The following is a 22,413-nucleotide window of genomic DNA, read 5'->3' as shown; positions in this document are numbered from 1 at the left end:
TAATTTTTTAGCCCCTGACTCTTCTGAAACTTCAGTTACACGTATGTTAAATTGCTTGATATGTGTCCCAGGTCATTTTTGCTCTGATCCTTTCTTGTTCAATCTTTTTTCTTTCTGTACTTCATTTTTGTTTCTATTTCTATGTTTTCAAGTTCTCTAATCTTTTCTTCTGTAGTCTATATAATTTGCTATATTTCCTCCTGTGAAAATTTTAAATTTTATTCATTTTTTAATTTTGACAATCCTGATTTTATTCAATATTAAGCTTTAAAATTTGTGCCATATTATCAAGGTATTACTTTGACTTACAATCATATTTTACAATTTAAACTCAACACAATTACAAAATAAAACTATTTACTTAAACAATATAATTTTTCTCTAATAAAAATAGCTTTATATAACAAGTTTGACTTCAAATTGTCATTACATTTCCACTCTTTGGCCCCCATTGTCCAGAGACAGGCACATTTCAACTCATTTCTTTAACGAATATTTTACAACAAGTTCTTAAAGTTTTCCATTTCTTTCACACTGTAGAAATTCTTCCAAATCCATTAAACAATGATACTATTTCTTCTCTGGTTAGATGGAATTCATAAGTGGGCCCACTTTCTGGCATGTTTGCTGTCAAGTTCTCTGAAAACAAAACCTTCAAAGCAGTGCCCAGATCTGAGTCTGAATGTTTTCCTACAGTCGACATTTAAACCAACCAACATAATCCATAATTTTTGAAACATTTCTATAATGCAGCCTAAAGTCTGCCTTTGGTTAGCTTGCTCCTTCTTCTATCCCAAGCGAAAAAAAAAGAAAAAAAAATGAATTCCATAAGACTGCAAAAGAAATGATTTGACGTCATGAAATATTTCCAGAGTAACTTTGTCTTCTGAATCTTAAACTTCATTTCTAGTGAATAAATGGAAATCTGGGTGCTCATAGAATCCTAGCACTTTAGATAAAAGCTTTAATTCTTTTACGAGGAGAAAATACAAGTTCTTGAGCCTTCTCAGACCTTCCCTTTCAGCATTCCATCAAAACTCATTTCTTTTCCAAACAGATATAGTAAAGGCTATCTTGCGCTTAAATGCACATTAATGCTTGCATTTAGACCAGATATATGTCTGTGGAATACCCCTTTTTTTTGCACAGAGACCTTGTAGCCATCTGTGAAAAATATTCTCTTCATGTTTCCCTTAACTGGAAGCCAAAATATTTAAAGTTATTTTAATTGTCTGTGACTTGAAACAGTTTTCTTCATAGATGATGATATTCCCTATCTTCCAAGTATCTTGTCCCTCATAGCTGTGTAGTGCTCAGGGTGAAGAACAATCTACATATGCAGCATCAGAGTACCATATGTCATCAGCTTCACAGAAGTCGTCTGAGGACTCATCACGCTTGGCCCACTGCGGAGCAGTCTTCCGCGTTTCCTCACCCGGAGATTCACTCACAGCTCCAAGTCATCCAGCTTGTTCATATTTTTCAGTGAAATTATTGCCTTCTTCAGAATACCTGTAGCTTGCAGATTTAATTTAAACACTAGAGTTTTAACTTTATCGATTTTACATTTTATTACTTCTTACACCGAATTTATTTGCTTTATCCTGTGATAGACATAAAACAGTTTCGTGATACTAGCATTAGTACTGACAATAAAACTACAAAGGAGGGGCTGGCCCCGTGGCCGAGCGGTTAAGTTCGCGCGCTCCGCTGCAGGCGGCCCAGTGTTTCCTTGGTTCGAATCCTGGGCGCGGACATGGCACTGCTCATCAGACCACGCTGAGGCAGCGTCCCACATGCCACAACTAGAAGAACCCACAACGAAGAATACACAACTATGTACCGGGGGGCTTTGGGGAGAAAAAGGAAAAAATAAATATTTTTTAAAAAATGCTATTAAAAAGAAACTACAAAGGAAATTTAAGCATTCTTTGCAGTTTGTTTTGTTCTTAGAATAGATCCCACTAAGGAAGGACGAAGTCCTGTGTTCAAAAGTCATTTGAAACAAATCCTTCTTTTCAGTTGTTACTGAACTCATACTCACCACTTAGATTCATTTGTTTTCCATTTTAAGGATTGCTTTTTTTCTCTTATTTTGGTTTAATTTACTTTTTGAATATGTAAAATAATTGCATGATTCTAAAGTCAAAGCTACATAAAAAGGGAGACTCAGAGGAGTCTCCCTTCCATTTCTATCCGTTGACCCCAGTTCCCCCCTCACCTCCTACAAATAACCATTTTTATTAGTTTCTGGATTATCCTTCAATGTTTCATTTTGTGCAAAAAGAAGCTATCATATACACCGCTCTGTACCTTGCCTTACATAATATATGGTAATGATCATTCTATAGCAACATATAAAAATAGTCCTCATTATGTTCATAGCTTCATAATACTCCACTATGTACCATAGTTTAACTATTCAGCACCTCCCTGTTAATCGTGTTTCTAGTCTTTTGCCATTAGAAATAATGCCACAGTGAATAACCTTGTGCAGATGTACTTTTAGTACAGATTCCTAGAAAATGTGGTTGCTGTGTTAAAGGGTGAATGCATCTATTCGTAATTTTGCTAGAGAGCACCAAATTCCCTCCTTAGGAGCTGTATCTTCCTACACTTCCCCCAGTAGCATATCAGTGAGTCTCTTTCCCAGACCTTTGCCAACAAAATATGCTCTCAGACTTTTGTTTTTTTGCCAACATAGTAAGAAATGCTATCTCAATGTAATATAATTTGCTTTTCTTTTTTGAGTGAGTTGAATATGTTTTACTCTTTTGACAGCTACTTGATGAATCTTTTTATAACTATCTGTTTGTGTCTTGTGCTCATTTTTCCACTGGATTTATGTCTTTTTATTTCTAGGAACTCTTTATATATTAGAGAGATTAACTTTTTCCTGTGGTATAAGTTGCAAATATTTTGTCCAGTGAATCATTTGTCTTTGGCCTTACTTATGGATTTGGGCCATGGCATTTAAAAAAAATATTTAATATAATAGAATTTATGTCTTTTTTGATTTTAGATTTTGAGTCATAGAAATGCTTTCCCCACTACCCCTGTGAGTGATTATACAGAAATATACCCATGTTTTCTTCTATAATTGTTTGCCATTTTGTTACATTTGGTTAACTGACCCATGTGGAGTTTATCTTGGTGTGCAGTATAAGCTATGGAGCCAGTCTTACCTTTTTGCAAATGGTACCCAGTTGTCTCAATAGCATTTATTTAAAAGTCCATTTTTACCATTGTTTTTCAATGTCTTTATCATATATTAAATTCCTTTATGTACTGGATTACTGCCTAGACTTTCTATTATGTTCTACTAGTGTGCTTATCTGTTCATGCGCCAGTTCTACCCCATTTAAATTATGTAGGCTTTATAGTATTTTAAATGTCTGGTAAAACTGGCCCCTCCTCATTGCTCTTCTTTTCAGAGTTTTCCTGGATGTTCTTGTTTATTTTTTCCAAAAGAACTTAAAAATCAATTTGTCCAACTAAAAAAATAAAATAAAAAACTTGAAATTTTTATTGGAATTATGTTACATTTACAAATTCACTTAGGGTATGTCTTTCATTTGCTCAAGTCTACTTTTGTGTCTTTGGGGAGTATTATAAAGTTTTCCTCATAGAGTTTTACATATTTTTTGTGAACTGTGTCCCCAGGAGTTTTATAATTATGGTTTCTGTTACAAATGGGATCTTGATGTTCTTTTCTATGTTGTCTTCTAACTGGTTTTCCTTATATCTATGAGGCCTATTGTGACTTGGCAAATTCTGTGAATTGCTTTCATACCCTGCTACTTTACTGAATCATATTGTTTGCAATAGTTTTTCCATTCATTTGCTTTCATTTTCTAGACACATCATCATATTGTCTACAATGCTCATATATCTAATTGCTTTCTCTGTAGCAATGCTGTGGCAAATACCTCCAACCCCATATTAGATGTATAGGTTAGTAGACATTCTTGTTTTGTTTCAGACATTAGCAGGAATGCCTCAGGTGTTTTCCCATGAAAATTGTAAGTAAATAAGATGCTGGTAAGCAAGATGCTTTATGATGTTAGAAAATACTCTTTTATTCCTCTTTGGAAGTTATTTTTTATGGGGAATACATCTTGAATTTTCTCAAATGTTTTTCCAGCATCTATGGAGATAATTATAAGAACTTTCTTCTTATATATAATAATATTATTAAATATATTCATGTCTTTTCTAACACTGAACTATCTTCGCATTCCTGAAACAATTTTCACTTGGTCCTGACATATCACGCTGTTTGATTCCATTTGCTATATTTTATTAGGATTTTTGCATTGATGTTCATGAATAACATTGGTCTGTACTTTTCTCTTTCGTGCAATCCTTAGCAGATTTGGGGTTCAATGCTATATTTATCTCATTAAATAATTTTTGAAGTTGTCCTTTTTCTATGATTTGGCATAGAATTAGGATTATAGGTCTTTAAAAAATCCCATTTGAAACCAAGTTGGATACTCTTAGGGAGATTTTTAAAAAATATTCTATCCAGTATTTTAATTGTTTTCAGCAGAATGGCTGCTCTAAAAAAGCTATTCCTTCTTCTTCTTTTTTTTTTTTTTTTTTTAAAGATTTTATTCTTTTCCTTTTTCTCCCCAAAGCTCCCCCAGTACATAGTTGTATTATATTCTTTGTTGTGGGTCCTTCTAGTTGTGGTATGTGGGACGCTGCCTCAGCGTGGTTTGGTGAGCAGTGCCATGTCCGCGCCCAGGATTCGAACCAAGGAAACACTGGGCCGCCTGCAGCGGAGCGCGCGAACCTAACCACTTGGCCACGGGGCCAGCCCCTATTCCTTCTTTTTCCTGGGGAAAAAAACTCCCACCTTTCTTTACCTTATTTACTCTTTCTAATCCTTCAAGACATTGTTCAGTCATAATCTCCTCTAAAAATTCTTCTCTGAACCTCCCCAGGTTGTGCTAAGGTGCCTTTTTTCTGGACTCCTGCTGGACATTATTCATTCTTGCAGAGCTATATTCCACTGAAATAATCCATTAATGGTATCATTATGCTCCATTCACCAAATTTTCTTGGCCAGAATCCTGTATTGCCTCCACTTTTTAAATTCCAGTGTCTAGTGACAAACACAGTACCCGACATATAGTAGGAGCCTCAATAAATATTTGATGAACTGATCTTTGATCAGATTTCTCTCTCTCTCTCTCTCTCTCACACACACACACACACACACACACATACACACACACATTCTCTTTCTTCTCCAGTTCTATCTTTGTAAATGGCTCCTCAATTCATCCAGGAGCACACAGCAAAAATCTAGGAGTCATTCTTAGCAAACTGTACCCCACGCCCCAACTTCACCTTGTCCCATCAATTCTTACTTTAAAAACACTTCAAATTCATCCACTTCTCTCCGTTTATATGGCCACCACCCTAGTCCAAGCACTGTCACTTTTTGCCTCAATCACTTAACTGCTGTTTTCCCTATTTTAATCCTTGCTCTACCCCTTCTATAATCTATTCTTCATCAGAAAGCCAAAGTGATCCTTTAAAAACACAGATGTGATTGTATCACTTGAATAAAACCTATCAATAGCTTCTTATTCTTTTAGGATAAAGTTTAGAATCCTTAACATGTCCCCCAAGACCCTGCCTGATCAGGAGCACCCCTACCTTTCCAGCCTAAACTTGTGCCCTTCACCTCCTTATCATTCTGGCCTCTTTCTCCTCTTCCAACTTCCTAAGCTCCTTCCCTCTAGGAGTCTTTGAACACTCTTGTCCACTTGCTGGAAGGCCCCCTCCCTGCACCTCCTCCATATAACCTTTGATCTGGTTATATCCATTCACCTCCCAGGTCTGTGCTCAGGGACGTTTTCCTGGACCTCCCAGTCTTCTTGAAGCCCTCTAAGGAATGTCATATTGCCCTCCACACTTTTCCTGCATAGAACTTATCACTATTGTGGTTATTTATACATTCAGGTGATTGTTTATCTAATGTTTATTTCTCACACTAAACTATAATTTCCCTTGAGCCAGGGACTGTGTTGATCTTATTTTCAGCTGGATTTTCAGCATCTATCAAAACAAACAGCACAGTAATAGAATTTAATAAGTATTTGTTGAATGAAAGGATGAATGAATGAATGAACAAAAGAACCGATGATTGAACTCTGAGCAAGGAGCCTGAAGGAATAAGTTCTCTATTTCCCCTCCAGGAGGAGACACATTCCTACTGGAAACAGCATGGGCCTCAAGAGAGCACAACATTCTGAGGTCAACCATAACCTGCTTCTCAAGCCCCTGAAATTGATTCAGAGAATCCAATCATTTTCTTGCTAGTCGGACCCTCCAGGTCCGTCTGGACCATCCAATGGTACCAGGCAAGTGGGCATTTCCTCTGTTAATTTCCGCCCCTTGAACAATCTTACAATTTCTTCCGCCAGAGTTTATGTACTCCGGTCTCTGTTTGGTAGGTAATTTAGCTATTACTGCCCACATTCTTGGAAAAATAGTATGATGTATGTGTAATTTAAATATTATCATTAACATTGTTATTTGTTATTATCATTACCATTGTTATTTGTATTTTACTATAATTTTTTTTTCAAAATCCCTTGGGTAATCTTTCCCTATGAAGTCTCAAGATGTTTTAAAGTTATCCTGAGAGTGGACATTGGTAACTTGTAAGGCGAAAAAGTAACAAGGTATTGATTAAAAGCTAGTTAAAAAAAAAAAACAGTGATTCATAAGTTTCCCTGAGACATGGGAAAAGTCAAAATGAAAAAGAGAAAGAGCAGAGTTTGAGTATGGAGAGCGTGTCTGGTTCTGAGCAGTTTCTGAGAGAAGTCCTTGTCTGATCATGATGCCACGTCTGGGGAGATGACCCCTGCTGCACATTAACGCTGTTCTTTTCTCTGCTGAATTAGTTCCTCCAGGACAAGATTTAAGTGGATAAAAAGTTTCATGAGGCTTACATTATATTTCTCGAACTTTTTTTTTCCCCTTGCTCTATTTCCAAAGTTCTCTTTCAATTTTCCTTTTAACTGTGCCTCTGACTTCTTCCTCGGGCATCCCACTACTCCTGTCTTTGGGAGATCAGTTTGCTTTAGTTCAATTGAGTTTGCACTTATCTCACACCTGCTGTGTGTTTGGGACTGTGCCATGGGGGGAGGTGAGTGCAGGAAATCTGAGTCTCTGCCCTAGCGGCGCTCACAGTGTAACTGGGAGGACCAGATATTTGGTAACCTCCTGGAACAAATACGAAATACAGAGATGACATAGATAAAAAACAACATTTACATAGTTTACAAAACAACTTTTCACAAACGTGATCTAAGTTTTGAGAAATTAACCATTTGGTAGGTGTTGTTACTCTCACCCTATTGTACAGAACAGTAGACTGAGACTTAGATAATGTAACTTGCTTAGACAGGTAAAGTAACCAGAGCTACTGTCAGAACTGGAACCTTGGTCCCTATGGTGTTTGCATGATTTTACACTGTTTTTAAAACAAGCAATACGCTTGTAAGTGATAACCCTAAAAATTGAAGAAATTCAAAGTAAAGAGAAATACACTATTACATTGAGGGAAAGCTATTTTTTTGCAGCTAGTCTGACATGTGGATCTTATTTTTCACCCTACTTTGTTAATTTTGACTGATTCCCTCTCTCTCCTTCACTCTTGGGGCATCTCAAACTTCCTTTTGTTTTTTTTCTTTTTCTTTGGTGATGGAAGAAGAGCTGGTTTGGAAGGAATCACTCCTTACTTGTCACCTTTCTCTAGGAAGGGTGTCAGGAAAACTTTGCCATCAACATCAGTCACATGGCTCCTGAAGACAGACAAGGCCATTTTAGACAGATTAGAAATTGATGAGTTCTGGCCAGAAGTCAGAAAATTTATTGTGAAAGCCTCATGGTACCACTTAAGAGAGGTTGTGAGGCAGAATTCCTTTCCTCCCGCACACCATCACTCTAGAGGGTCACACTCAACATCAGGAAAGGGTTTGGAGCCAGCAGGTGAAAAAAGGAGTTTTCCACTCCAAAAAGGAATTGCACAAAAGCCTGTGGCCATTAAATAGCTACAATGCTTAAAGAGCAAGACACTCAGATCTGTAACTTACGACAGCTCAATCGCATCCACCCACAGAGACTGGATATTAATATGTGTTGAACAGTGATAGCAGCAATCATTACAAGCAAAACATCGTTATCAAATTTCTAGTTCAAGTTTGCGCCAAGGTCTGAAAATAGGAACACTGGTTGTACTGTCAATCAACACCATCTAATGAGCACTTCTTGAGAGCAGAACTAGAATTAGCAGAGGAGAGAAGAAAAATAAAAGTCTTAGGAAAGAAAAAACACATTTTAAAAAATCAAAAACAACTCAGGGAATCACTTGTAATCAAAACATGAAGATCAGTAATAACAAACCAAAATGTACGGAGATGGAGTTGGGATGTTGAATGCAAGAGCCATGGTATGTGCTCAAAACACCACTCTATTTTTCGGCTTTTATCATCTTTTAAAAACATTTATTGGGAGGAGATAATCTTCCCCTGCCCTTGGATGGAAAATTGGACAGATTCCCTGACTTTTTCTTCAATAATTGACAATCTTTTAAGTAACAGTCACTTTAAGTCAAAAAAGAGTCTTGATTTTGTAACTGGAATGTGTTGAGTTCAAGAGAGTAATCAAATACTTCGGTCTTCATTCTAAGGTACTAGTCTGAGACTTCTCCCTCTCTCCTTCCCCCACGTAAGGCCCCCTGTGTCTGGTGGCTGCTTGCCTTCAGCTTTCTCCTCAACTTATCTCCTCCCTGACTAGTTAACTGCTATTTGATCTGCTCTGTAAAAGTGGGAGGAGGCAGGACAGCTAAGGAGATAGGGCGGTTCTGTTTTGATGGGATGAGTTTGCACTACCCGGGCTAGCAGATGGTTAAAGTTGACTCCTTTTCTTGTAGGGTTCTTTTAAAGGTTCTTTGGAGATTCCCATCATCAGATACCTCTCACTTGAGTCCCTTTGGCCTAGACAGATGCCGGTGGTTGCCTGCGAGAACCTCTGTGGGTTCTAGGATTCCTGTGTTCATCAATAGCTTCTGGTCACTGGGTCCCTCCACACCTCTAGACAGCCCTTTTGAATAGACCAAAGGTAACCCCATGCTGACCGTCCTCTATGTGGCCCATATCTGTCCAGGGAAACATTTACACATTCATCACCCTGACCGAATCTTGGGGTGCTGGTGAGTCCCAGTGCAGCCAGCCCTGCTTTGTGGCTACCTCCTTCTTTAATTTCTAGGCAAGAGTCAGTGCAGTTCTCTGTGTTTTACACCTATGGGAAACAATGTCCAAGCTCTCTGGTCCCACAGAAGCCCCTCTTTAGGCTTGAGCAGAAGGATGCAGCACGAGCACTGCCTCTCACTCTGGGTGGAAAGAGAGTGGGAACAGCACAAACAAATTTCTCCACAAGAAACCTCTTCACAGACCCTTTCTTTCCACACTCTCTTGATCTCACCATGAAATAGAGCTGTTCTTCAACATTGACTTAGTACATAAAAACTTTACTGAAATAATTATCTTTAATTGAAATCAACTATCTGCAAATCTGTCCCAAACCTTAATATTAAGGAATTGTGTCTCTCCATCTCTGTCTTCCCTGTACTGCTGAGCCCAGAGCCTGGAGCGAGGCAGGCCCAGTAAATGTTTGATGGATGTATGAATGAAAGAATCTGAAACCTCCTTTAGTTGTGCAGTGGGTTCTCAGAGACACTATAAAATAATCTTTATGGATGGCTTCTTTCATCACTTCTTGGAACACTAATTATTCTTATATTTATAAGATGCTGGGAGTTTCCCAGAATTTACATACCTCAGCATTTACCAACCAAGAAAATTTGAGAGATGAGACAACGCAGGGAAAAAAATTCTTCTTTTTTGAAGGAAGAAATGGATACATAAACATGAGATAGTTCAGGTTTTTAGAAAACTTATGGGATGTAAAATCAAACTTTCTCAGAAAAAATTTCCCTGAAAGCTGCAAGAACTGTGAATATTGTCTGAGTAGTTTATTTCAAAACCCTAAAGCTGGACAGAGCAACAAAGAAATGAAAAATTAGAATTAAAATATTTGGGTAAATGCTAATGTGTTAAGTATAGGTGATGGATATAAGAAGTTCATCGCACTATTCTGTCTAGTTTTTTGGTCTGCGTGAACATTTTTATAATACAAATAACATTAAAAAATTGAAGCAGGGAATCACTGCTGTCTTTACCCGCTTTAGAAACGACCTATCAGAAGAAGCAACAATGGAACAGAAACTATGTGGACTTTACCACCCTATAATGAAGCCTTCACAGGTCCCATTAATCTAGCAGTATTATGATAGCCATAAAGTCGTTCTTACTTGGACTAGGGATTAAAAATTTTGGAAGCAAAAATTTTTGCTTAGGAATTAGGTGGATTCTGAAGTTATAGAAATAGAAGGATGTTTAGAGATTATTTCAGCCAGTGCTGTCAGTTTACAAATGATAAAGCTGATTCCCAAAGAAATGGAATGAAATAACTATCACTCTCAGAGGCAGAACAAAAACTTAGGTCTTCTGTACTCTGGTTTCTCTTTCTACCACCCTGGTTGGTATATGACATTGAACAAGAGCTGCCAAGGCATGAAACCTCAGAGAAGGGATGGATGCCACCCCTCAGGTGCAGTACTTTCATTTGCTGGGTCCTTTGACTCTATCATTTCTGCTGATCTGACCAGCGGTGACGACCTCCTTCTTTTGTGCAGTGTATTGTCTGAGAGAGTGGTGGGCCCACTAGAGCTAGACTTCATAAGATGAAAGCCAGAGAAGCAGTCACCAACCCCTCAACAGGTCAGTGGTGTGAAGCTTGTGCCCCACTATGAGAAAGCTATGGGTGGTGCCAAGCAGAGCATCTCCTTACTGGATCGAGAGAGAGGGAGACTTAGCAGACCTGGGCCCACGGCATCATGGAATGAAATTTATTACATTTCTGCTTCTCACCTCATTAATTCCCCAGCCAAGTAGAATCCAGGGGCATCTGGGGGAGAATATACCATTGGGCTAGGTTGACGAAAATGATCCATAACCAATCTATAAATCAAAACTGGTGTGAGTTTATTATGAGCCAACCCCGAGGACCATATGGCCCAGGAGAGTCCTTTCAGAAAGGAAGGGACCACTCCAAAGAAGCAAGGAGCACAAAGTGGTTATATACTGTCAAAGAGCATATATCACATATGATTGGAACATCCCTTTTATAATAGTCATGAGATTGCTTTGCTGGCACGGCAATTCAGTGAACACAGCAGGTCAGTGGTCACAAGGTGGGTGGTCACGAGGTGAGTACAGCAGGTCACCAATTAATCTTTCGGGAGAGATGCTTATCCTTAAAGAAATGCCAATGTAGGGGAAGTTACATCCTTGTCTTTAAAGGCATTGTTCTTGTCTTTGGGACATAGTAAATATTTAAAGCAGATATAAAATGCATGCTCAACAGGCCATGTTAGGCCCCTTTGGAAAAACAAGGTCAGGCCAAATTAGTTTTAACTCAAATGACTTCCTCATATACTCCAATATATCCTATAGCTTTTCATTTATTTATCAGGCATTAATGTGAGTCATACAGTGCTACACACAAGGATGGGAGTTTGAGAGGTACTGGATGAAATGTTAAGTCTGGACAGGCATGTGGGCAGCTTGATTTTTCCTATGATCTTCCCTACTGGTGGCCAGGAAGAACTTAGGTTCACAGAATGAACTCCCCATCTTGGATAAGCACCAACACAGATATCTCTTGGCCCTGTGTTTGAAGGTTGAATATTCTTTAGGGCCCTGATACAGATTTCTGGTTTACAAGCAATGGGCACAGAAGCAAACTGTTTCAATTCACTGAATTTGATCAAATGCCTTAGAGCAGTTTGGGTAATTGAAGATGGAGAACTCTAGTCTCCATATAATCTCATTCAGCTTCCTGCAAGCTTCACCAAGTAAATTTATGAATTAAAAATAATGTAGTTAATATGTCGCTACAGCTTTAAGCCAACTCCCCAGACCCTCTCTCAATCAGATGGCTGCTTCTAAGGCCCTCTTCCACGGAGCTGCCAGTGACCAAAGCAGCCTTTAATCCAGTCTGGAATTGATGGTTTGCAGGTTGAATGTTGCCTGCTTTTAAGAATGATTCTTAAAAAAAAAAAAAAGTTACCAATATTTGCAATTTGGGAGAATTCACTTTTTTAAAAAATCTGGTCTTTAGCTTCTTTTGAAAAATTGGACAATCTCACCATAGCAGAGCTGCTGGAGGTAGGTAGGACACCTTCCCGAATGGCAAAAATCCTTTGTGTTTGGGACTCAGAGGAAACTCACTCCTCAGACAAGACGTAAACCATCCAGCCCCTCACTGACGTACATGAACTACCTGGGCCCTGCTTTACTCTCAAACTGGTTAGGTTTTGTTGCTTAGAGCAAGCTTTGAGGAGTGGGTGCTGGGGCACTCTTGGTTGAACGGGCTGCCTGGTAGATCACAGCGCGAAGTCTGCCTTTGCCCGCTGCTTCACTCTTTACATGCACCACTGTGTGCTGCTGGCTTGGAAATGTTTACATGTTTGCATGGAAAGTAAATCACTCAGAGGTGTCAGCTTCTCTCTGGGTGGGAGGGGTTACTGTCGGCAATGTGCGTCTTTTTCAGGCCTCAACATCTGGGCTAGTACACCTCTTGGGTGGTTATCTTTCTTTGGTATAGTTCCCTTTGAGGGAGGGCGGACAATATCCAGGAGGGTTCCGAGAAGCATCGATGCCTTCCAATATTATGAATAATGCTGGAAGTCTCTTTTATTTGCCAAAGACACCTCTAACTAACAGTTTAGTCTCCTATACAACTGAACCAGTGTAGCGAGGGTGGGAATAATCTGAGAATGAGGTGCCCAGGCAGATCTCTGATGGAGACAGTGGGAGGCAGCGCAGGGCACGCATGGCCCCATGCAGGCCTGGTCCTCCAGGCGCAGCCCCACAGAGTCGGTCCAACAGCCCGGCCGGTGAGGTTTTCGTCCACTTCAGCCGATCCGACCCCAGGGCTGCTGCCGAGAGGGCCACATCTTGCCTGCGCGCAAAGCCTGTGGACGAGGCGAGAAAGCATCGCGTTAACTGGGCCTAAGTAGGCTGGAGGCTGCTTCAGGAGTCTGCGCAGTCGCGTCCCGCCTACGGACACTGGTCGGTGCGCAGGCGCCCTTCCTAGTCGTGCTTTGCATCCTGTAAACAGAGGGCCCTGCTGGGGACAACTTCTGCTTCCGGGTCACGCCTTGACAGCGGCTTTCAAGAGCCAGCTCAGCCCCGCGGTTCGGTGAGTGCGGCCCGCTGGGGGAATAGCTGCAGCCAGGTTCCCTAACCCGGGGCACCTCGCCCAGTAACGCTTCCTCCACTCCCCGCTCGGGTCCGCGAGCCCTCGAGGCGGAGACATCGTTCCCGGCCTTGGGAGATCGGGGCGGGGGTTGGTCCTCTTCTGGGGCTCCCCTGGCGCAGATTGCGCGACCCCTTTTCAGTACTGGCCCCAGGAGACCTGCCGGGATTGCTGCGATCTTTGGCGCGCCCATGTGGAAAGTGACACCACTTGTCGCATTTAGTGCCCTTGCCCTCGCCCCTTAGCCTCGGCGAGACGAAGCTGCCGCGAGCCCTCCCCCAGCAGGTGCGGTGGGATTGGGGGCGCCGCTGGCTGGGCCGAGGGTCTCCCCGGCCGGGCGGGAGCCGGGGCCTCACTAGCACCAGAGCTGTTGAATGTCGTCTCTCTCCCACTTTGCTTCTAGCTTCGCAGTTAAAACCCCTTGGTGTTTTCTCTGGATCGAAGTGAAAGAAAACGGGAGAGAGAGGGCTTTCAGCTCCAGCATACGAAAGGGGCCACTTGGGGTCAAAGCGTGCACGGGCTACTGTCCAGAGATAGGTCGAGTTTAGATTTCCTTGACCCTTGCTGACAGTGAGTGTTGTCATGGTGCTCCGAAGTTTCACTCTTCACTGGGATCTTCGAGGCAGCAGCAGAGGACCAGTGGTCATATTCTGACTTAGGAGGCTTAGCCTGGAGTCCAAGGCGCCCCGAACATGATTGCAGGGTTTAGTTTCTTCAGATTACCGTCGCCCCGAAACGGTGAACAGCACCACTTTGGTCTAAGCCTTCCACTTTAGATGCTCTGCCTTCTGCCCCCATTCTTGGAATCGCTGACTCAAATGCACCTCTGCCTTTTTTTCCTTCTTCCTTGCAATAAAGAAGTATAAGATACAGACCCTTGTCTCTGAGGAGTTTAGTGGCTGTTGGAGAGATTAAAACATATGCCAAGTCTAAGCTATCTCGAAAATTTCAAAGAGACATATAAACAAATGTATAAGCTTATTCATTCATAGCAAAGTAGGGGAGGATACCCAATAATCATTGACACCTCTGAATTGAATATTTTTAACTTGTTTTCTATTAATTAGTACTATATATATTTTAAACAGATAAATGGCTACTGATTAGCAAAATAGAAACTATTAGAGTCTATAGTACGTTACAGAAGGTATAAGGAGGTACTCCAAAATAATTTTAGGATTTTTCCCTAGTAATCATCATATGCATAACAGGCTTAATTACTGCAAGTCTTGAATTTTTTAGGATCTAAAGTAATAAGCTTTCCATTGGTTCAACAGATATTTATTGAGAACCTGCCATGTGCCAGGCACTATTGAAAATAACAGTGTATTTACCCCCAAGGAGCTTATAGTTTAATAAGAACACAGATTCCTTAACACTTAACCTGTCATGTGCCAGGCACTATTGAAAATAACAGTGTATTTACTCCCAAGGAGCTTATAGTTTAATAAGAACACAGATTCCTTAACACTTAACCTGTCATGTGCCAGGCACTATTGAAAATAACAGTGTATTTACCCCCAAGGAGCTTATAGTTTAATAAGAACACAGATTCCTTAACACTTACGTCTAGAGAGCTGATACTGCATACTATATTTTCTCTAAAGTTTTTTTTTTTTTAAGGAAGATTAGCCCTAAGCTAACTACTGCCAATCCTCCTCTTTTTGCTGAGGAAGACTGGCCCTGAGCTAACATCCGTGCCCATCTTCCTCTATTTTCTATGTGGGACGGCTACTACAGCATGGCTTTTGCCAAGCGGTGCCATGTCCGCACCCGGGATCCGAACTCACGAACCCCGGGCTGCAGAGAAGCGGAACGTTCGAACTTAACCGCTGCGCCATCGGGCCAGCCCCTTCTCTGAAGTTTTTGATAAAGGTTTTTCATAGAAATGCTCCACCTGGTTTGCTGTAATTTTAAATGTTCCCCAACTGGTGTATTGCTCTTATACAGTCAAATCTTTTACCAGAGTTGAATTTAAGTGTACTGCATTATTTTCTTCTATCCTAGAACTGTCATGTTGTAGTTTCAACATATATTTGCCCAAATCCGTTTCTCAGTTGTCACAAATGGCCAGTTATTGAAATTTTTAATTCATTTTGCACTCTTAAATCTGCTTGTTTTCCTACAACTGCAACCATGTGTCATTGTTGTGAACTTTGAATTTTTTTTCTAATTTTATATAGTCACTCCAGAGTAATTATACTTTTGCATTCCTTCCTTATTTTAGACTATTACCTCAAATATTTCCCATTTTTTTCTTTGCTGAAGACATTTAAAACTAATTCACAGTTGCCTTATCATTATTAACATAGATGTATTTGTTCCATAGCTTTTCCCTCTCTTCTCACAGGTAACAATCACTTCCATACCCTTCCATCCGTCAATCAACCAATATTTATTAAATACCTCTTTTTGTGAGACTCTGTGGCTGGACTTACATGGGCAAAAAAGTAGAAGACAAGGGCCTTGACTTTCGATTGATTACAATTTAAACGGAAAACAATATGAACATAACTACAGTGCAAGGCCAAATGTAACCAGTAACTAAAGGTGGTGCTGATAATAAAGACCACAAAATTCAGAGGAGGAAAAGAGCATCTCATGGCATCTTCAGCCTTTAAACACTCCCCTTCCTTGCCAGGTTTTATTTTTACACTACACAGCTCCATGGGGATCTTTGGGCCTCTTGGGGAAAGCTTATGCTAGATCGGCTCAGAGAACAGAACTGCGATTCTGAGAGTCAGAGCATTTATGTCCAGGTTTACCCAGCTCCCAAGCAACTATTATAATCTATCTCCTTATGATTAAGAAAAAATGATATTCGTTAATCATCGATCTCTTTGAAATCTGCTTTTAGTATTGGGAAGGCCTCAGAGAACTCCTAACTCTAAGGACAGGTATGCTCAGTGATATTGTGAATGCCTAAAACTTCTTCGTTTCAGGCAGTTTGGAGCATGTGAACATAATCTGAACCTTGATGAGTTCCAGTATGTGGTATATTATGCAGAGTATTCAGAGCAAATACTCTCTCTCAGAGCGCTTGATCCGAACAATCGCTGCCATTCGGTCCTTCCCACATGATAATGTAGAGGACCTCATCAGAGGGGTGAGTGTGTTGTTATTGACACGAGAGTCCTTTGGGAGGTGAAGTGGGAAGGTTCCTGGGGAATCCTAGTAGATTACAGATTTGCAGTTTTGACTCAGCACAAGATCACAAGGAGTTGTACAGTCTTCCTAAATGTATTAACTTGACCATTAAAATATATTTTCCCTATGTTTTGCTTCTCCTCCCTTCTCCCTTTTGCTTTGTGCATCTGATATTTTCTTCGGGAAATATGTTCTAGATAACCCTGGTCTCCTGTTCTTTGTAAGATCTCCGTTTGGCTATGGTGCTTATGGGATCCAGCAAGCTCAGTCTTCTACACATGCAGTACAAAGGGAGGAGGGAGGCGAGCAAAGCAGAAGTGGTTTTCAGATCTTTGTGGTTTACAATAATTACGTGGAGAGATATCACTTGCCTTCTCTCTTAACAACAGCTGCCACTTCTAGTTCTCTAGAGAATATCAACCCCTAAGATGCATGGTAACTTTTAAGAAAACATCTTAACTATTTGCTGTCTAACCATTGCTATTGATCAATTCTGTTACATGACTAGTATCCTAGAAGGTCTTCGATACCTTTTTCTGTATATTATTCCTGTTGAAGAGAAGTTACAGGGTAATTTTTTGATCACTAGAAAATGCATCCAGATGGTTACTTCTGTACATTTTTTTTAACAACTTTAGAATCCTTATTTATAACCTGGAGCTCTGTAGCTGCTTCAGAGTTGTGTGGCACAGCTGTGAGAAGAAAGTCATACAGCATCAGCTCGTTCTCAGCAGAAGTGGGATCAGAAGACTCGGCAGTAGAAACTCTGTCACGTTCTAATTCTAGCTCTGCTGCTGAGTCATCTAGTGACTTTGGTCTGACTGTAGTATCTCCATCTCCTTTATCATATTTGAAATAGAAGTACCAGCAGGGGCTAGGTGGCAGAGAATGCTCATACTAAGAGGCTACTTTGAAGATATTTGTAAACAAAAAGATCTGGTTATGATGACCTTACTATTAGTGATGGTCATCTGTTGAACAGCAGAAAGAGCATGACAGTTCTCCTGGCTTCAGTCTGACAGACTCACTTTCCTGACTTTTTCAGAACCTGGTGGCCATAGAAATTGGATTGCTTTTCCACCTTTCCTGCCTGATGATAAGGTTCTGACTACTTTTACCATAAGGTTATGTCCTCAGTGATGTCCAAATGATCATCTGGCAGGCTACCTTGTGGAGAAACTTAATAGCTACCTTGTGAAGAAACTTAACAACTTGATCTAAGGAATTGACAGTTCCTTTCATTCATCTTCAGTGTATTCTCCTGGTTTGGATATTAGCATTACAATATTTAATTACAGTCATGCATTGCTTAATGATGGGGATATGTTCTGAGAAATGCATTATTAGGCAATTACAAACCTAGATGGTGTAGCCTACCACACATGTAGACTACATGGTACCAATCTTACGGGACCATGGTGGTTATGGGACCACTGTTGTATATACAGTCTGTCGTTGACTGAAATGTCGTTATGTGGCACATGACTGTAACAGGAATAGAAACTGGGACCAGTGGTATGTTTACAGTATGGTCAGAGTTAGAACCCTCCTTCCTCCTGGACTCAGTGCTTAGTCTCATCCTGCTTGGTGAGCCAATGCTGAGCACACTGATTGAAGTTTCCTCTGCCCATAGGGAGCAGATGTGAACTGCACCCACGGCACACTGAAGCCCCTGCACTGTGCCTGCATGGTGTCAGATGCTGACTGTGTGGAGTTACTCCTGGAAAAAGGAGCCGAGGTAATGTTTTTAACACTGTCACAGTAATGATTTACTAAAACCTGAGCTTCACATATTCTTAAAATTTCTTGTCTCTTCTCCCATCTCTTCCCACTTTCTGGCTCATGGTAACATCAGCATAGCCAATATTAAAGCCAAAAATAACGATAAATATAAGAAGAAATGATCCTCAGGATTTCATTACTTCGCCTTTCTTTCTTAATGCTGTTCATGGCTCCGGGAAGAGGGAATTTTATCTCCCCTTTCTCTCCCAGCCTTCCTTCTGGGGTTGTTTATATTTCCATTTAATCCTCTCATTGCCCGCTGGACTGTCCAGGAGCTGTAAGTGCAGAGGCCCCTCGACTCTGATTAAATGTAAACCATTCGAGACCTGCCATGAGACGAGCACTTCTAATACCACTGTCCCTGGGAGATAAATATCATTAGGCAATCCCTTCCTCGGGACTGGGCCATTTGTGCCATTTCCACCCACGAATTATGTTCTGTTTTAGTATATCTTGTTCCTGTTTTCTTTCTAATGTGAGCATCTTAACATAAAAAACAGATTAATTTATGTTGGCATTAGCAAGAAGCAGCATAATACAATAAATGATTAAAAGAATAGACTCCGGTGTCAGACTTCATGGATTTGAATTCCAGCTCTGTCACTTCCAGCTGTGTGACCTTGAACAAATTATCTAACCTTTCTTTCCCTCAGTTTCCCCATCTGTAAAATGGTGATGATATGTTATCTTCTTCATAAGGTTGTAAAAGTGTTTAGAACACTAGCATGTAGTAATTGCTAAGTAAGTACTTGTTAAATAAATTAGCAGTTTGGACTATTTGTGAGCAATCCCAAAGGTGCATATACTGAAGCGCTAATTTGAATCAGATTTGCCGTGAAGATGATGTACTGTCCCCAAACACACTGGTCAGTAAGCCTAAGGGGCCAGCCCCCAGCATCCTCATCTCCACACAGCCGTGTTATGCTCTACTTTTCATTATCTATTCCATAACTTTTGTGAGTGACCTTGAGATGAAAGCCAGTGACTGACATCAATGATGAAAGTGAAAATATCCTGGGAGAAAAAAGTTTTGGCTAAATAGAAGGTTAAACTCAGTTAAATCAGTTTTCTTTATTGCATTTTATAAGGGAAGATAATGTGCTACTTATAAATTTGGGTTTGAAGTCTTTGTAGTCTTCAAAGCTTATGGGTGATGTTGAGTTTTAGCAGCCAGCTGCTTTTCCAGCATTGGCAGATTTGTGCTCTTTCCTCCACATGCTTCCATCTAGGTTGTCTTGTGACCCCATGGCATATTTTTTGCTAGGGGCTGGCTTGGATTAACAATTTGAGCTTCTGTACATGGATAAAGAGCACAGCAAAGCTATATGGGCAGAGCTCTGGCCTCATTATTTTTCAGCCTGGTTGCCATTAGTCACAGGATACAGAGTGAGTCGGGATAAGTAATATATTCCAAAACCTTTACTCTGGCTAGTAAATTCAAGCTGCTGTCCAATAAATGTCTGAGTAGTGTCAAAGACATAGTCTTCATCTTCTCTTTCTTTACCCCTTACTCCATGGTAGAGATTCTAGTGAATAGTAACTAAGAACATAGCAGCAAAAACTAAATAATGTAGGCCAGCTAATCAAGGCACGTGAGAGTGTTGGTTGTTTTGGGGACAGTTCCTTTCCTGTTTGCTAAGCTCTTGTCATATCTCCCTCTTGATCAGCAGGACTCCCTGGGAAGTGCTTGTTGACTCTCTTATTCAGAAAATTACACAGCAAAGGTAGTGGATAAACACATGCAAGCTTCTCTGCCTGCCTATCTTCCTCCTAGTAGTCTATCTATTGTAATATAGTTCCTCCCTCTTTACAGGTGAATGCCCTAGATGGTTACAACCGAACAGCCCTCCACTATGCAGCTGAGAAAGATGAGGCTTGTGTGGAGGTTCTGTTGGAGTATGGTGCAAACCCCAATGCACTGGATGGCAACCGAGACACTCCACTCCACTGGGCAGCCTTTAAGAACAATGCTGAGTGTGTGCGGGCCCTCCTAGAGAGTGGGGCCTCTGTCAATGCCCTGGATTACAACAATGATACCCCGCTCAGCTGGGCTGCCATGAAGGGAAATCTTGAGAGCGTCAGCATCCTTCTTGATTATGGGGCAGAGGTCAGAGTCATCAACCTAAAAGGCCAGACACCTATCTCCCGCCTGGTGGCTCTGCTAGTCAGGGGACTTGGAACTGAGAAAGAGGACTCTTGCTTTGAGCTCCTCCACAGAGCAGTTGGACACTTTGAATTAAGGAAAAATGGCACCATGCCACGAGAAGTGGCCAAAGACCAGCAGCTATGTGAAAAACTCACTGTTCTGTGCTCAGCCCCAGGAACACTAAAAACTCTCTCGCGCTACGCTGTGCGCCGTAGCCTGGGACTTCAGTATCTGCCAGATGCGGTGAAGGGCCTTCCACTGCCAGCTTCTCTGAAGGAGTACCTGTTACTCGTAGAATAGGCTGGAGGAGATATTTGCATCATCACGCAGAGAACTCTGGGTGAGGCTTTTGCCTGTAGTACTGTCTGTCTGTCCTGAAAACAGGAAAAGCTGTTGTTCCTGTTGTGTGGTTTCTATTTCAAGGCAACGTGTCCCAACAGTAACATCTACATCACCTCCCCTCCCCAAACCAACAACCAAACAACAACAAAATCCCCCACTTTTATTTTCTGTTTATTGCTTTCATGGCTTTTTATATTGTACTCTGCAAAAGAAGAGGTCTCCCCCACCAACCCCTTTAGGGAAAAAGTCAACAGTGCAACTGAATTTCTCTAGGGAGATGGAGAGTATTTAGAAGGTGTGTTTGGTTTTCCTTTGGGGACATGATTAATGTTCAGAAGAATCCTTCTAGAAGCATTTTAGTTGATCTGTGAAGAAGTTTAAGAAAACTTCAGCTAACAATTTCAGCCCAAAGATGAAGATACTACGTCAAATGGTGTGCAGATTCAGAACTGGGCTGGATGACAGCCCTAGAGGGCCACATCAGGGGGCGTTCGGAAGAGACTGGCTCCCCTTCTCGCCATCCAGCAGCCTTTGCCTCTTTTCCACGGGTGTGCCCAAGGGTTACAGTTCAGCAAGTTCATTTCAGAAAGATTGTCTTGCTGCTTTCCACACAGTAGAAGAGACAGCAGGTTCTGAGCAGTCCTAAGAACTTTTCTTCTAGCGCAGTTCTCTCTCTTCCTGAAAGCCAGTTTGCCCTAATGGCTTCGCCGGCATTTCCGGAACCACAGGCAGAGCAATCTGCTCTAGGGGAGGAGAGGGGCTGGCCTGCCTTTTCCTGTGGTCTTCATTCTCCACAGGAAGCTCTGCTAAGAATTTGGAGTTATTTTTCTTTCTGTTGTTTTGGAACCTTTGCTTTTTACTGATCTATACAAGGCGTTGGTGGAGGGGGTAGACTTGGGGAGTGGGGCAAGAGCATTCTAAGAGCTGCTTTTGAGATGGCCCACCTACCCCGAAAGGATCTACTTTAGTGAACTATACTTAGTCAACAGTACTCTTCCTTTTCATGTTCCTAAACTAGATCAAATTATTACTGATCTTAGATGACCTGTATGCAAATTTGAAAAACTTTTCTTTTTTTTACAACTGATTGGGAACTACAAATAAAAATGAACGGAGTCTGCTGACACAGCTAATTTGAAAAAGTATGTCTGCTTTTGTCCTTTTGCTGTTGGTGTTTTTTGCTCACTTAAGAAAAAAAGAAATAAACACTTCTAAAAGCAAGTCTGGCACTTTCTACTGTTCCTACTTTCTCCATATCATTTTATCACCCTGAGCCCCAGTGTCCTCAGCTCTGAAATGGGGTTGGCACCACCGCCCTCATAGGCTCTGTTGAGGACTCAGTGATAACAGTGCTTGACATTTATTGTTAATTTCCCTTCCCCTTAAAGAATGTACACAGAACATTTGGCGGCTTGAATTCTGGACTCTGACAAGCCTTCTCAGTCACTATTTAGAACTGTTCTCGGGGCACAGCGGGTATAGTTTGGACAGCCAGCAAAACTGGTGTACCAGAGAGAATCCCTCTCCCACCCCTGGTAAAACCTTGACCCTCGCCTGCTTCCTCAAGCAAGTGAGACTGGCTGGGGAGG

At 41.1% G+C, this 22,413-nt stretch overlaps 1 protein-coding gene and 1 pseudogene across 5 annotated transcripts; one reads left to right on the top strand and one right to left on the bottom strand.

The window, feature by feature from the left end:
* Window positions 1–378: 378 nt before the first annotated feature.
* On the bottom strand, window positions 379–13,146 carry LOC106836895 (ERO1-like protein alpha; annotated as a pseudogene).
* A 49-nt stretch (window positions 13,147–13,195) lies between these two features.
* ASB8 (ankyrin repeat and SOCS box containing 8) lies at window positions 13,196–22,052 on the top strand. 5 transcript variants are annotated; one of them, XM_014850049.3, is made up of 4 exons: window positions 13,196–13,350; window positions 16,354–16,513; window positions 18,188–18,292; window positions 20,150–22,051. In XM_014850049.3, the coding sequence occupies exons 2-4, from the start codon at window positions 16,385–16,387 to the stop codon at window positions 20,780–20,782; spliced, it is 867 nt and encodes a 288-aa protein (XP_014705535.1). In that variant the 5' UTR covers window positions 13,196–13,350; window positions 16,354–16,384; the 3' UTR covers window positions 20,783–22,051. The 5 variants fall into 5 exon arrangements, with proteins under 5 accessions (XP_014705535.1, XP_014705534.1, XP_044612299.1 ...); XM_014850048.3 differs by having other exon boundaries at window positions 13,200–13,350; window positions 16,350–16,513; window positions 20,150–22,052; XM_070494393.1 differs by having other exon boundaries at window positions 13,305–13,692; window positions 16,350–16,513.
* Window positions 22,053–22,413: the final 361 nt, after the last annotated feature.

Source organism: Equus asinus, chromosome 22, assembly GCF_041296235.1.
Source record: "Equus asinus isolate D_3611 breed Donkey chromosome 22, EquAss-T2T_v2, whole genome shotgun sequence".
In the NCBI taxonomy this organism is placed as follows: domain Eukaryota; kingdom Metazoa; phylum Chordata; class Mammalia; order Perissodactyla; family Equidae; genus Equus; species Equus asinus.
The sequence above is the reverse complement of the archived record's forward strand: the minus strand, read 5'-3'. Positions and strand labels throughout refer to the sequence as shown.